The sequence below is a fragment of the Hyla sarda genome, chromosome 2 (assembly GCF_029499605.1).
Source record: "Hyla sarda isolate aHylSar1 chromosome 2, aHylSar1.hap1, whole genome shotgun sequence".
NCBI lineage: Eukaryota > Metazoa > Chordata > Amphibia > Anura > Hylidae > Hyla > Hyla sarda.
This window is the reverse complement of record NC_079190.1, coordinates 177,385,270-177,400,729: the sequence shown is the minus strand read 5'-3', so window position 1 is coordinate 177,400,729 and position 15,460 is coordinate 177,385,270. Positions and strand designations below refer to the sequence as shown.

General features: G+C 43.5%; 1 protein-coding gene across 18 annotated transcripts in view; it reads right to left on the bottom strand.

Moving 5' to 3' along the window:
• ATP11A (ATPase phospholipid transporting 11A) overlaps nucleotides 1-15,460 on the bottom strand; it is a 268,432-nt gene that overhangs the window by 11,456 nt on the left and 241,516 nt on the right. For 4 of the 18 annotated variants that reach the window (XM_056555784.1, XM_056555792.1, XM_056555789.1 and 1 more), the window contains one exon: nucleotides 3,739-5,150. In XM_056555784.1, the coding sequence (XP_056411759.1) occupies nucleotides 4,893-5,150 (258 nt within the window). In that variant the 3' untranslated portion in view covers nucleotides 3,739-4,892. Of the gene's footprint in view, nucleotides 1-2,599; nucleotides 2,837-3,738; nucleotides 5,151-9,193; nucleotides 9,286-11,529; nucleotides 12,206-14,796; nucleotides 14,886-15,460 lie in introns of those variants that run through there. The other 14 variants (XM_056555786.1, XM_056555787.1, XR_008888568.1 and 11 more) reach the window with 14 other exon arrangements.

Here is a 15,460-nt window from a genome sequence, read left to right as displayed (position 1 = left end):
ACGGCAGGGTTTTCTAGAATCTTTTATAGAATTTTTAAGCTTTTTAGAATTCACACAAACTATCAGTAAAGAAAGTTAGACATTCTTGAAGCCGATAGATGCAAATGGTTATTTACACTATAGCAATTAACATTAAAAGAGTGGGAACATTTATATTACTATTAGGCAGCTGATGAGAATAAAACACAACTGAAAAAAAGGCGAAAATTATTGAAAATGGATTTTTCACTGAAAAATGATCCTGTGGCTGTAGTGAAAGAAGCATGTAAGAAAGAGGACAGTATTGATATAGAAAAAACAAAAACAAATAAAAAACTAAAAGGAAAACTGAGGAAACAAAAAGAGGAGATAATTATGGAATGGCTTTCGTAAGAAACTTTTAAAAGTGATCCCAACAGGTGTGTAATAATCTACGTAGGTTCTCCACCCTATGTAAAATTTATATTTTTAAAATTAACACATTAGTTTTCAATGGTTTTAACAAAGCAATAGAAAGAGTGTGATCATACAGAGAGCCCTTGGGAGGTTACTTTAGGTCGGTCAACTGAACAGTATGTCAAACTTGTTGATACCAGAGAGTCTATGAAGAGAAATGTACGGATCACTCAGCCCCGGGCTCGGGAGCGGTGTACAATGCTGCCCACTTTTCTGACTCACGGTCGCAGTGAGTCTCAGGAGCAACATGTCAATTGTTTTTTTTATTTTATTTCAGGAACACTTTAAGAAAAAAGAATATGTGATATAATTCGTAAATGTAATGTTAAATATACTCTGAAGTAACATACCGTGTTTCTCCAAAAATAAGACCGGGTCTTATATTGATTTTAGTCACAAAAAACACACTAGGGCTTATTTACGGGCCTATTTATGTATTATGTACATTGAACAAAATACATTGCCCCCCAACTCCCCCCGTGCCGGACTACTCGTACCGTATGTCACCCGCGAGCGCTGCTTCTCTACCCCCTGCCAAATAATTATCAGCCGCTGCGCTGTACTTTGCATTCCTGTGCCCGAGCTGCAAAAATTAAAAAACAAACTTTAATTTACCTTCGTCCTCCGTTCCTAAGGAACCAGCCTCATGGTCCGTCTGCTGTTCTTGCTGCTTCCTGGTGTTGGGACGTCTCAGAGCCTTCAGCCTATCACTGGCCGCAGCGATGTCCTGCCTCTGGTGATGATAGGCTGAGCCCACTGTCATGTAAGAAGCCGGCCGGCTCCTCACATGACAATGCGCTCAGCCTATCATCGGCAGAGGGCGGATATCGCTGCGGCCGGTGATAGGCTGAAGGCTCTGAGACGTCCCAACACCAGGAAGCAGCAAGAACAGCAGACAGACCCTGAGGCTGGTTCCTTAGCAATGGGGCAACGGAGGATGAAGGTAAGTTAAAGTTTGTTTTTTAATATTTGCAGCCGGGCATTGCATAGGTCTTATTTTCGGGGTAGAGCCCACCCCGATAATCCAGCTAGGGCTTATTTTCAGGGTAGGGTGTATTTTCGGGGAAACACAGTAGTTTGTAAGGTTGAAAAAAGACAAGAGCCCATCGAGTTCAACTTAAAACCCTGCTGTGTTGATCCAGAGGAAGGCAAATAAAAATAAAAAACATGAGGCTGATGTCAATTGCCCCATGACAGAGAAAAAATTCATTCCTGACCCCAATATGGCGATCAGAATAAATCCCTGGATCAACAGTTCTATCCCCATAAAGTGAGGACGGCTCCATTTTCCTTTTTTTTTTTTTTTTTTTTTTTTTAAGGACATTACGTGTTCTGTACAGGACCCTGAAGAAGCTTCTGTCCTCTACATAGACCAGTCTTTCCCAAAGAGGGTGCCTCCAGCTGTTGCAAAACTACAACTTCCAGCATGCCCGGACAGCCGAAGGCTGTCCGGGCATGCTGGGAGTTGTAGTTTTGCAACAGCTGGAGGCACCCTGGTTGAGAAACACTGACATAGACAGTGGTTTACAGCTCCCAGCAGATCTTTCTTACTTTTATATGTTAGGACTTGCTTTATCTATATTAGTTATCTACTTATTTTTCTTTAATCCTCACTTTTTCCTATTTTTGGCGAACATTTTGGGGCTTCAGAACCAATTACCAGGTTTCCATAGAGTTCTGGTCTCAACATACAATGGTTTCAACATACAATGGTCGTCCCAGAACCAATTAATATTTTAACTTAAGGGACCACTGCACTGTCCATTCATATATATTTGTACATTGTAATCAGATCGCCCCCAAGACGTCTTTTCTCTAAACTAAATAACCCCCAGCTTGATAACCTGTCTGGGTCCTGTAATCCTCCCATACCATCTATTACCTTTTTCGCGACAGTCATTGGACATCACTGGAGGGAACACAAAAATACAGACCCCAGAGATTCCAGGAGCCACTTAAATCCTTCAGGGTGGTCTTTTAAGCAGACTGTTGGCTACCAGAACCCAGACATTTAAGAAAGCAGACGTGGCCCAAAAATATAGGAACCGGCAAATAATTATAAAACTTTTTCTAACATAATACTTGAAATGAAAAAAACTCCTAACCAGGGAGCATATAGGTCAGATAGATTTTCCTTTGTATATATTCACACTTAGTATGAAAGATTTTTCATTAAAAAAAGTCCATGAAAATACATTTTTATTAAGATGTTGTGAAAAATAGTTTTCAGCGACACAGGCATTTTACAGAATTGTCATTTGATGTATCTAGCTTTTATCACAGTTGGGTCATATTCAGGAAAAGGTTCCCCCCTGCTTTATTTGGAAGGGATCTGAGGCTGTTGCAAGCAAATTCATAGTATAGGAGCCAGATTCTGGTTGCCTGATCTAGTAGTCGTCCTCTGGGGATGTAATGATAAAGTAAATTGTGGAGAAGAAGCAATTATCTTACAATTTCTTATTGTACTTGTAGTATTTTGGCCCTCAAAAGCAGATATTGGGGAAGACAGCTCCATGTGCTTGTGTTAATGTGCTATAGATGGGTACATAAAACCATAGATGTATATGTATGCACTACACCTCTATAGACATATAACATTCTGCTACACACAGTGTAAGTACCGTATTTTTCGCCGTATATGACGCACTTTTTCTTCCCCAAAACTGGGGGGAAAAAAGTTGGTGCGTCTTAAAGGCGAATACACCCCTATAGCGGCGGTCCCTGCCGCCATCAACGGCCAGGACCCAAGGCTAATACAGGACATCACCGACTGCGGCGATGCCCTGTATTAACCCTTCAGACGCGGCGATCAAAGCTGACCGCCGCGTCTGAAGGGAAAGTGACACTATCCCGGATGCTCAGTCGGGCATTTCGGGACCGCCACGGTGAAATCCCGGCGTCCTGAACAGCTTACAGGATACCGGGAGGGACCTTACCTGCCTCCTTGGTGTCTGCTCCGTGCCGGGATCCCCTGCATGGCCGGCGCTCTCCTTCGACGTCATCACGTCGTCGCGCACACCGACCTGTCATCCAATAGGAGCGGCGTGCGTAGCGACGTGATGACGGCGACGAAGAGCATGGACCCCGGGGAAGAAGACGTCCGGAGCGTCGGGGACACCACAGGGACGCGGTGACAGCGATGGAGCGACATCCAGGGCAGCGGTGACGGGTCCGGAGCGGCGGGGACACGTGAGTATTACCTCCTATCCAGTGGTCTTCAACGTGTGGACCTCCAGATGTTGCCTAACTACAACTTCCAGCATGCCCGGACAGCCAACGGCTGTCCGGGCATGCTGGGAGTTGTAGTTTTGCAACATCTGGAGGTCCGCAGGTTGAAGATCACTGTTGGGTTCAGAATCTTTTTTTTCTAGATTTTGCACCTTTAAAATTGGGTGCGTCTTATATGACGGTGCGTCCTATAGGGCGGAAAATACGGTACATCACACGCTCAATAAACTGCACAGTCACACTGTTCTGTTCTGCAATATCCTCTCTCCAAATCTGGTCTTATATTGTTCATCACACATACGCGTAACTAAGGTTATTGCAACATATGTCCGCTTTACTACACAGCATTACGGTATAGGGAGCAAAGGCTCAAATCGGCAAACTACAGATATGTAGCGGACTAGAAATTGTCCTTGAATCCAGCATTATGATCACTCAAATCTGACAACATTAGCCCTGCTATAAACATTATCCAGACAATGACATAGTACTTTCGCTAAAATATTTTTACACAACATGTAAAATGTATTTTGAACCATATCTTTTTTTTTTCTACCTTAAACATTTGGATTTCATATAATTTCATGATATGTTTTTTTTCAGCATTGTCCAAAGTTACAGAATTTCTAAATATGCACGGCTTGTAAGAAAGTCACAGGACACGGCACACATTTAGGAAGTCCTGGGGAAAACTACTGGGAAAACACAGGTATTACATGAACATATTTGGCAACTTACAATGAAATGAGCGTTAGACAGAGTTTCTCGAAAAGAAATGAGCACAAGAGAAACACCAGCTTGTTCTTTTGGTACCAGCAGAGGAGAGAAAGAGAAAGGAGGATCTTCAGTTAGCTGACATATTGTGCTCCAACTAGATAACTACAACATGTAGTAAAAATCATCCACACACAAATCAGTAGTAGAAAACAATAAAAGCAAACGTGACTAATAAACCACATAAATCTCTGGACTGGGAACGGGAAATGTACAGTGCTATCAGTCACACAGTACCAGACTGTGAAAATTGTTCTTTGCTGCAGTGTTCTAAAAAAAAAAAAAAAAAGAACCGGCAGCCCCATAGGCCCAGAGGGGAGCCAATAACCCCCTGTGGTCAGACAGCGAGTAGGCATCTGAGGGGCTACAGTTTTACTAGACAATCATTTTGCTGCATCTTTCAAATTCTAAAATAAAAAAATAAAGAGTTTGTAAAGGCTTGCAGTGGTGATGGGTCACACGGATGTTTCCAAGCCTGACCTGCTGAGGTATGAGCCCATGCTGGAGCTATAGCGGGTATTGGAATGGCCAAAAAGGGATGGAAGTTTGAAATACTCATTGCTTTGCCAGTGAGTAAGCATGACTTTTTTAGAATAATAATTAGACCTGCTGGCTGCAGCGTTGTTGAACTCGTTGCTTTGGTAATTTGGGCTCTGCATGGTGGCTAGAGGTGTGAACTCACAAACGTGGTCCTGAGACAGGCTGGAAGCATTCTGTGGAAAGAAGGAGAATGTTTAGACGGTAAACACTTTACAAACAAAGATTATGACAAAATTTATACTCTTATTTATATCCTGAGTATACAGTCAGCCAAATAGTCATTTCGTACAGTTTTCACTCTGTGCAATAGAGGGGGAAAATGCTAGCCCTGCTGTTGACAGATCTCATTTCATCAATGTCAAAGAGGGCCGGTCCCTGCTGCGCTGTGCTTCTGGGTTTGGGGATGTGACGTCATTGGCCCACTCAGTCAGTCAGTCAGTGGCAGGACAGGTTTGTGACTGCTGATTGACCAAGCAGGCCTATAATGTCATATCCACAAACCCCAACACAGCAGAGACAGGAGCTCTGTGATACCGGCAGTGACGGAGGAGTTAGTGTTTGTTTTTTGTTCTTTTTTTACCACCCCTGCTGGTCCTAATTAAGAAAATTATTGCTGCTTGGATAACCCCTTTAACCACTGAACATTGAAATAGTTTAAAGGAGATCTGTGGTGCAACACTTTTCACTTCCCCTGTGCGCAGGCTGCAAAGACTGAAAAAAATAAATAAAATGTTAACGCACCTTCCTACGTTCCCCCCGTTGTGCCGATATCGGTGTCCTGTTCCTCCGGTGCTGGTCTGCTTCCTGCTTCTTGGGCTTGGTGACTCATACTGAGCTCAGCGTATCGCCGGCCGCACTGATGTCCCGCCTCGCCTGGTGATAGGCTGAGTACACTGTCATGTAAGGAGCCAGGGCAGCAGGGAGAAGGCGGGGGCCGGGCTCCTTACATGACAGTCACTTAGCCCAAGAAGCACAATGCAAACCAGCACTGGAGGTACTAGATGCCGATATCAGCGCAACGGGGGAACGTAGTAAGGTGGGTTCAAGTTTTTTTGTTTTGTTTTTGCAGCCTGGGCACAGGGGAAGGGAAAAGTGTTGCACCACAGTTCTCCTTTAAAGAGAACCTGTCATGTTGAAAATGTCATTCAGTCTGTAGGCATCATGTTATAGGGAAAAAAAGATGCATCCATTGATAAGCATATTTTTGGGAAGAATATTTTTTTCAGTATAGTACATAATTTATTCATTTTAACTTCTGTATACTCTGAGCTTAGAAGTCTGGTGGGTGGTCAGTGACAACCACTGATCTCCTAAACCCAAAATTAACAAAGGTTTACATAAATAAAGGACTAGTTATACTGCAAAGAAAGATATTCAAAGCAGTTATCTAGCACCACCTTTGAAAGCAATTTTGCCTTTAAGTCAATGTTTGTGCTCCTTAACCCCTTAAAGACGCCACCTTAATGACCAAGCCCAATTTTTCTAATCTAGTTTGTGTCTCATTAAGCAGTAATACCTCTGACATGCTTTGACTTAGTGACAATTAGGAGATAATTTTTTGGTGACATATTGTACTTTACATATATATATTTTAGTGGTAAATCTTTGCTGATTGATGCAGCATTTTTTTGTGAAAAACTCCAAAATATTATGATAAATTTTTACATTTCTGGTGTTTTTTTTTTAATTCTTTTTTTATGGCATTCACTGTATGGTAAAAATGATGTGGTATTTTTATTCTATGGGTCGATACGATTATGCCGATACCCAATTTATATAGCTTTTTCCTTTTCTAAACAGAATCCTTTTTTGTCCTTTTTTGTGTTGTCATGTTCTGACAGCCATAACTTTTTTTTTATTTTTCGTCCAACTCCATTGTGTGAGGGCTTATTTTTTGCGGGGCGAGCTGTAGCATTTTTGGTTGTTGTTTTTTTTTTTTTTTTTTTACGGTGTTCACCTTGCGGGATAAATACCATTATCAGTTTATTGTACAAGTCATTACGGATGTAGCAAAACCTATTATGTATAGGTTTGGACATTTTTTTTTTTTTTGGGGTGATAAAAAATATTAATTTATTTAAAAACCTTTATTTTCTTAACTTTTCACTTTTTTCAGGTTATACTATGCTGCAGTACATCTGTACTGCAGCACAGTATAACAGTCAGTACTACACTGACTACCAGCCTGTCGATCTAGCCTATGGCCGAACCTCACAGACTGCTGTACTAGGCAGACAGGAGACTATCAGCTGGCCTCCTGCTGCCATGGCAACCAACAGGATTCCGTGATCGCATTGCCGTTGGTGGACGGGGGGAGCCCCCTCCCCCTGTCAACCCCAGATATGCCCCATAATGCTGCCGAGACTGGCGCCATCCCGGTCTCGACAGCTGCGGTAGGGCCCCAGCTGTGATTGACAGCTGGGTCCTGTCGGCGATCTCCTGCAGCACATCTTGCTGTGAAGACGATCGCTAAGATGTATGCATACATCCAGTTGCGGTAACTAGCTGGCAACTTGGACGTATGCATACATCCCAAGGGCAGGAAGGGGTTAAACTAGTGATATCTGTGTAACTTCTAATCTTGAGATAAAAGCTGTAACTCTTGTCTTTACACATATAGAGCCATAGGAGGACCTGTTTTTTTTTTGTTTGTTTTTTGCAGGACCAATTGTACTTTTTAAAGACACCTTTCATTTTACCTAAAAATTTAATTTGAAAAAGAAAGAAAATATTCGTGGGCTGCAATGGAGAAAAAAAACTTTGCAGTATGACATGTTATCTTTAATCTGCGGATCAATGCAATAACATTAATACAATAAAAAAAAATTCCAGATACAAGATAAGCCAGGCCGGAAGTCCATTGCACTTTACGCTAATCTCCATCCATTTATTTTCAAATTAGTGACTTTTTGATGCCCAATGTGTATAATAAAATTAAGTATATTGTTTATGTAATAAAATAACTGATTCAATTATACGAACATATATGTAGCGCTTATGCTGCAGTTGTTGCCACATTGGGTGAGAAAAGCACATGGAGTTTTCTGCTTATTGGCGTTGTTTTGTGGTCCGTACATATGAAGCATTTGCCTTTTCGGTATTCCCCCTGGATGTGTGGCGATACAGCATAGTTGGTGTAAACTTACATTTGCCAGTCTTCAGATTCACAAGATTCACACCTGATACCTTGATGAATCTGGTGAATTTAAAGTCTGTCCATCTACGTTTTCACTGTTCGTTGTGGCAGAAAGATTGGTAAATCTGGGCCAATGTTTAAAAAATAAAAAAATTAAAAAAAACTTCCCCCTCCTTTTGCACACTGACACAATAGGGAGGTATGAGGTCACCAGCAAAGAGAGGGGCGAGGCCAAATTTGCAGCAGCCAAGTTACAGGTTGCTTGCCTTCACCAGATTCTAATGTTAGCTCCCTCTGATGTCAACAGTGGAAAATATGAAAAACATTTTTAAATTTCTTGACAAGGAAAAAAAACAAAAAACATTTTTAAAACTATGATAACAGGTAAAAATGTATGTAATCTGAAAAAAATTAAATAAAAAATTTAAAGCATTCTGCCCCCAGGCCATTTAAAGCAAGGTGATTTAAATAAACAATAAATGACAGCTGGCTAGGTGTGTAAAATATTAAAATGCCATCCTCACCATGCCAACTTCAGTTCTCTTTGCTCTGCTGATGACTTTCTGAACCCACTGCAGCCTCCATGGCTTCAGAACATCATTAGCAGAGCCAAGAGGGTACAGTCAGGCTAAATAAACAGTGGCTCCGTGGCAGACAGGAGCACCGGTGCTGGACCAGAGGAGTATAATGTATTTTGTTATACAGGCCGTCTTAGGTTTTCCTTGGAAACCCCCTTGGAAGATCTAGATAGAGATGGTTACAAACAGATCTGTCAACAGCAGCCTGATGAGGCTTTTATCCTGCTTTTTCCTGAGCTGTGTAACGTTTATAGGATTAGAGTAATTGTGATGCCTAAAGTGGGAAGCAATATTGCACTATAGTAAATGAGACACACTATCATGTGGCTACTGTATTCAGGTTATAAAGAATGCTCAACATTTAATGTGAAATAGCATAAAATGTTTGTAAAAAACAGATGTCACCCACAGAAAAATGTTTGGAGGAGAAATGTCTAGAGTTTGACCACACCAGAAGGAAAATATCCAATACACTATGGTCACACCTATGTATTATTGTTACCTATTCAGAATATTTGCTGGAATTTATCTGTCAACAGCATTGGAATCTTCCAGAAGTCTCCTTTCAATCTCCACATTTTGTTTCAATATCTTCTGTAAGGATGAGGAAAAATACTAAGATCTGAACATGCATGAATGTCGGGGGCGTACGCAATGGGGCCATTGTACAATTATGGCGCCCCCTTGCAGCTGGCCTGCCTTTTCTCTCGCCTCAGACCCAGCACCTGGGACTCCCTGTGCCGACGTTACACAATGCTGCACGCACTAGCTTACCTTTCTAGTGTGCGGTGTGGGCATTGGGGCTAAACAAAAGTGGATTTGGCAAAGAAGAGAGATGACAGGAAGGACGGGCAGATCACGGGGTGGACCAAGCACAGGGACAACGGACAGTGGGCAGAGCGGAAAAGGGAGGCAGGGCACAGGGAAGGAGAGAAAGCGGGCAGAGAAGGCGGGAGAGCACAGTGAAGGCAGGGAGCCAGCCTGCGCCTCCTTCCCTGTAGTTGTGGCAACATCTATAACAATAACACCTGAAGTAGTGAGCACTGGTCTACTGGCATTGTTATGAATAAACTGTTTTGGATGTGCCCAAGTGACTGCTCTAAGTCAATGTCCTGCTCCAAATTATATAATACGTGCACGGAGAGAAAAACACATACTGACACAAGCCTCGGTCAAAATGGTTCTCTCTCCATGCATGCATTATCTAATTTGGAGCAGGACATCAACTTAGTGCGGTCACTTGGAATGCACCCAAAACAGCATCACTGTCATAAGACTTCACGGGGACTAATATTAGGATATCCTTATCATGCTGGCTGCTGTTATTGGTTAGGGGAGTGGAAGCAAGGAGGCAGGGGCAGCAGTGAAGCAGGGTCAGCAAGTCAAACAAGTTTTCAGAGCTTGTAGCTATTGTGTGATTTCATTTTGCATATTTAATGCTCCTCTGTTGCTTTTAAGGGCTGGCAGAAGTGCAGAAAAGAACACTTTGTTTTCTTCCATAATTTTAGGAGCTGGACCTGGCAATTGCTCCACTGTGCTAATTTGTCGCTCTCAGGCTAACTTTACACATCGTAAAATGTACTGACTTATCTTACGCTTGTATTTTCGTCCCTATTCAGCAAAAAATGGCCACCTTCTATTTTGGAGGTTTCCAGACAAAAATAAATGCGTAAAATACAATTCAGTCAGTTAACCACCTGTGAAAATCTTTATCCAAAGGATAGGGGATAAGATGTCTGTTCGTGGGGGTTCCACTGCTGGGGACCTCCGTGATCTACCTGCTGCCCCTGGCATTTGTTTAGAGCATCGGGTGCAGCGCTGGAGGCTCGTGATGTCACTGCCACGCCCCGCATGTGATGTCACAGCCACGCCCCCTCAATGCAAGTCTATGGGAGGGGGCATGACTGCAGTCACACCCCCTCCCATAGACTTTCATTGAGGGGGCGTGGCCATGACATCACGAATTGAGCTTTCCCATGACTTCACAAGCCTCCGCCTTGCATTGCCAGTCATCTGGCACAGAGCAAAGTTTGCTGCGCGCACTGGATGTTTGGGGTGCTACAGGCGAGATCAGACATCTTATCCCCTATCCGATAGGGGATAAGATGTCTAGGTGCGGAGTACCCCTCTAATGCACACACAGCTGCAGAAGTTATTTTAAAGGGGTTCTCCGGTGCTTACACATCTTATCCCCTATCCAAAGGATGTCACGCCGCCGCCCCCGTGTGATGCACGCTTCGCCCCTCAATGCAAGCCTACGGGAGGGGGGGGTGATAGCTATCACACCCCCTCCCGTAGGCTTGCATTGAGGGGCGGAGCGTGACGTCACACGGGGTGGAGGCGTGACGTCACACGGGGTGGAGGCGTGACGTCACACGCCGCCGGCCCTGTAGTCGCCCGTAATCAGACCCGGAACGAACACGCTCCGGGGACTGATTACAAACGGGGTGCCGCGTGCATGATCCCGGGGGTCCCCAGCTGCGGGACTCCCGCGATCAGGCATCTTATCCCCTATCCTTTGGATAGGGGATAAGATGTGTAAGCACCGGAGAACCCCTTTAATGTACGCGTGCTACCGCATTTCAAGATTTCTAACATTCAGCCAAGTTGTTATCAAAGCAATATTTCAAGGGATAGTGACCAAATCTACATTTTACTGAATTCTAAGCTCTACCACGTTAAGGGTAGGGTCACATCTAGCATATTTTGCTGCATATTTTCTGCTGCCTATTTTCCTACCTATTGAAGTCACGGCACCCATTGAAAAATATGGCGTATGGGACCCTACCCTAAAGCTGTATTTAATTAACTGTTTTTCTTAGAGACCTTGAAGTATCATTCCTGTGCTTTGTATGTGTGAGCAGCTTTGTTTAGAAAAACAGTTATGGGTCACAGAGGAACAGGGGTTTAGCACCACTCAGCTATGTGACACAAACATCAGGCACTACTACACCTAGCATAACCCTCATCATTGTATCCCCACAGTAGCCAATATAAAAGGTAGAGTGCGTGCTAGTGCCCTACATGCTATGATAATCCGTCAGCTGTTTGGAATACTTGAGTCCTTTAAATAATAGAAGCAGACAAAAATAAAAGGAATCTCAAAGGCATATAAATCCTCCAAAGATTTTGCTGTTGTTTTTTCCAAGCCTGCTCCTCCCACCGGCAATGATCACAAGCTGATGGATTACACTGGAAGAGAGCCATTAAACAATAATCCACACACACCCAAGTAGTGTATGAAAATCCACATGTGGTGCAAATAATGACAAAAATGGTCCTTTTTCTAATAGCTTTTATTCCTGTACTAAAGATTGTTTTTCCTTTAAATGTATATTTTCTGCCTGAAGGTAACCACCCACATTAGATAGCTCATGGATGAACAGCTCCTTTGTCCTATAACTATCAGTCTGACTCAATCATTAACATGCACTTCCAGTCTGGCTGAGCAAGCATGTTATTTCAGTAGCACAGAGGGAGAGCGGCTTTCAGATACCAGTGGTACTCTATATCTCTGAGGAAACAAAAGGGTCAACAGGTATAAATAATAGGCTATGTTGACACTGGGCACATTTGCACTGTAATTTGCAGCAGGTTTTTTGAGTGAAATTCACAAGGAGGGTTTACCCCATGTGAAAATAAACTATCTTGTCTAATACATGTTTTCTCAAAATCCACATCAACATAAGAGCTAATAGAGGATATAAAATAACTAGCGGCTGGACATTCACAGACTGCCAGCTACTGTATATACTCGAGTATAAGCAGAGTTTTTCAACACGATTTTTCATGCTGAAAACGCCCCCCCTCGGCTTATACTCGAGTGAACTCTCTGCTTGTCAATCCGTTCAATCAGTGGTCTTCAACCTGCGGACCTCCAGATGTTGCAAAACTACAACTCCCAGCATGCCCGGAATTGTAGTTTTGAAACATCTGGAGGTCTGCAGGTTGAAGACCACTGCCGGGCCTTCGTCATCATCCAGCCCCCCCCCCCCCCTTTAGTTTTCTACTCACCTCCCCTCGGTGGGAAGGAAGGGTGAGCTGGTCCGGGCCATCTATGCTGCAGAGACCGTCCGGTGGGGAGGGTTAGTCGTTCCGGGCTGTCCGTCTTCACCGGGAGGCCCTCTTCTTTGCTCCGGCCAGGCCCCGGACTAGTGACATTGCCTTGACGACGACGCACAGGGACATCCCTGCGCGTCGTCGTCAAGGCAACATCATTAGTCCGGGACCGGACCGGAGCGGAGAAGAGGGCCTCCCGGTGAAGACGGACAGCTCGGAACGACTAACCCTCCCCACCGGACGGTCCCTGCAACATAGATGGCCCGGACCAGCTCACCCTTCCTTCCCACCGAGGGGAAGTGAGTAGAAAACTAAAGGGGGGGGGGGGGCTGGATGATGACGAAGGCCCGGCAGTGGTCTTCAACCTGCAGACCTCCAGATGTTTCAAAACTACAACTCCCAGCATGCTGGGAGTTGTAGTTTTGCAACATCTGGAGGTCCGCAGGTTGAAGACCACTGATTGAACGGATTGACAGGCGGTGATGATGAAGGGGGGGGTATGATGAAGAGGGGGATGATGACAGGGGGATGATGACGGGGGTCTGGATGATGACAGGGTGATAATGACGGAGGTTTTGATGACGGGGGTCTGGATGATGACAGGGGGGGTGATGTATTTCCCACCCTAGGCTTATAGTCGAGTCAATAACTTTTCCTGGGTTTTTGAGGTGAAATTAGGGGCCTCGGCTTATATTCGGGTAGGCTTATACTCGAATATATACGGTATATCCATATAGCATAATATAAACGTGTACATCAGCTGATCAATAGTACCTATAATTCTGGCATTAGCTTTCCATAAACAAGCATATGGGTGGGGAGAAAACATGGCGGATTTTGACAAAAAATGTCACTATCCAAAGACTGCTATAGAATATGACTGTTGCATGACTAGGGCATCAGGGTGGGACTATGCAATAGCTGCTATGGACTGCAATTTTTCTGTTGGTGCTGGTACAACTTTATGCTTTACTATAAAACCTAGCTACCCTGTGTTCCATGGTTTTCAGAACTTAACACCTATCTCGGGCAAGAAGTAAAATGCTTCATCACTACTAAAACCATAGTTATTTTGTGCCTTTTTAGCTCTTAACTGTAAATTAATTATGTCACACAAAATCTGAGATATCTGGTATTACAGTTCACCATATTTATTTTGTTAAAGGAATATTGTAGTGCAAAATAACTTCTCTCCTATCCGAAGGACCCCCCACGACCTCCTGTATGGGGCCCCGGCAGTCCGCATGAAGGGAGTGTTCCGTACTCGCATGGCGCGGAGGCTGACACGCCCCCTCCATGTGTCTCATGGGATACATGGGGGGGTCGTGTCGGCCACCCTGTCATGCTGTGGATGGACATGTCCCCTTTCTGCTGACTGCCGGGACCCGTATAGGAGATTGCGGGGGGTCCCATCGGTCGGACACCCGCGATCCATAACTGAGCGATAAGGATAAGTTATTTTGCATTACAGTATTCCTTTAAAGAGGGTATTCCAAATGAATAAGAAATGTTCTCAGTCTGCTTGAAAACATAAAAAAAAGTAACTAAAAAATTGAGAAACAGACATGGCCGTACATCCACAACTTGTACTATGATCTAATTGCTTCTCAGCATTATTTAAAAAAAACAGATTGTTTGTGTACCTTATGATCAAAACGTGCAAGCCCACTAGCCACGTCAAGGCCACTTGATAAGAGTGAGTCTCTGAACTAACATTGGCATAAAACAGGGCAGCGACCACCATTGTCACAACACCAAGCCCAGGGGGGAGTGATACAGTGGCCAGGCAATCTCATTGCTGCCTAACCAAACTATCAGTGTATCTTTGTCAGTTGTCAGTGTACCTTTTGCTAAAAAAAACTCATCACAATCTTTTTAAACAAGTCGGAATACCCCTTTAATACTGTAGCATAATATACCAAGTATAGCTTAAAACGGCTCCTGGTCTAAACAGGTAGTTATTGTTAAAGGGATCAAAGTAAGCCACGTATAGAAACATAGAAATAAAGCCCAGAAATTCATGCAAAAGTCAGAAAAAAGTATCACCTTTAGGTCCATTAGAAAGTTATATTGGTCGTGGTCTGAGAAAGCATAAAGATGGTGGACTGCTCAACAGAAAGGCACGGTTGTTTAGTCTGAGTTCCCCAGAAGGTGGCAGCAGGTGCCCACGTGCAATGTGTAAGCAAGGGAGCAGTTATTTACGCAAAGCAGGTAGGAGACAGGATAGGAAGGAAGCCAAAGGAGAAAGAAACACAAGGGATGTTTCGTTAAACACTAAAGCAATGCTAATGCAGGTTAGTCTAATATGTAATAAAAGCTCAATAACACGTAAATGGATATGTTCTCATTGATCCTAATGTGTAATGTACATATATACTGTGGGCACTTTTTATGACAAATGTACCCACAGCACTTGGTTTATAGAGAATTTTAAAGGGGTACTCTGGTGGAAAACATTTTTTTTTTAATCAACTGGTGCCAAAAAGTTAAACAGATTTGTAATTGATCTATTCTATTAAAAAATCTTAATCCTTCCAGTACTTATTAGCTGCTGTATACTATAGAGGAAATTCTTTTCTTTTTGGATTTCTTTTCTGTCTGACCACAGTGCTCTCTGTTGACACCTATGTCCATTTTAGGAACTGTCCAGAGCAGGAGAGGTTTGCTATGGGGATTTTCTCATGCTCTGGACAGTTCCTGACATGGACAG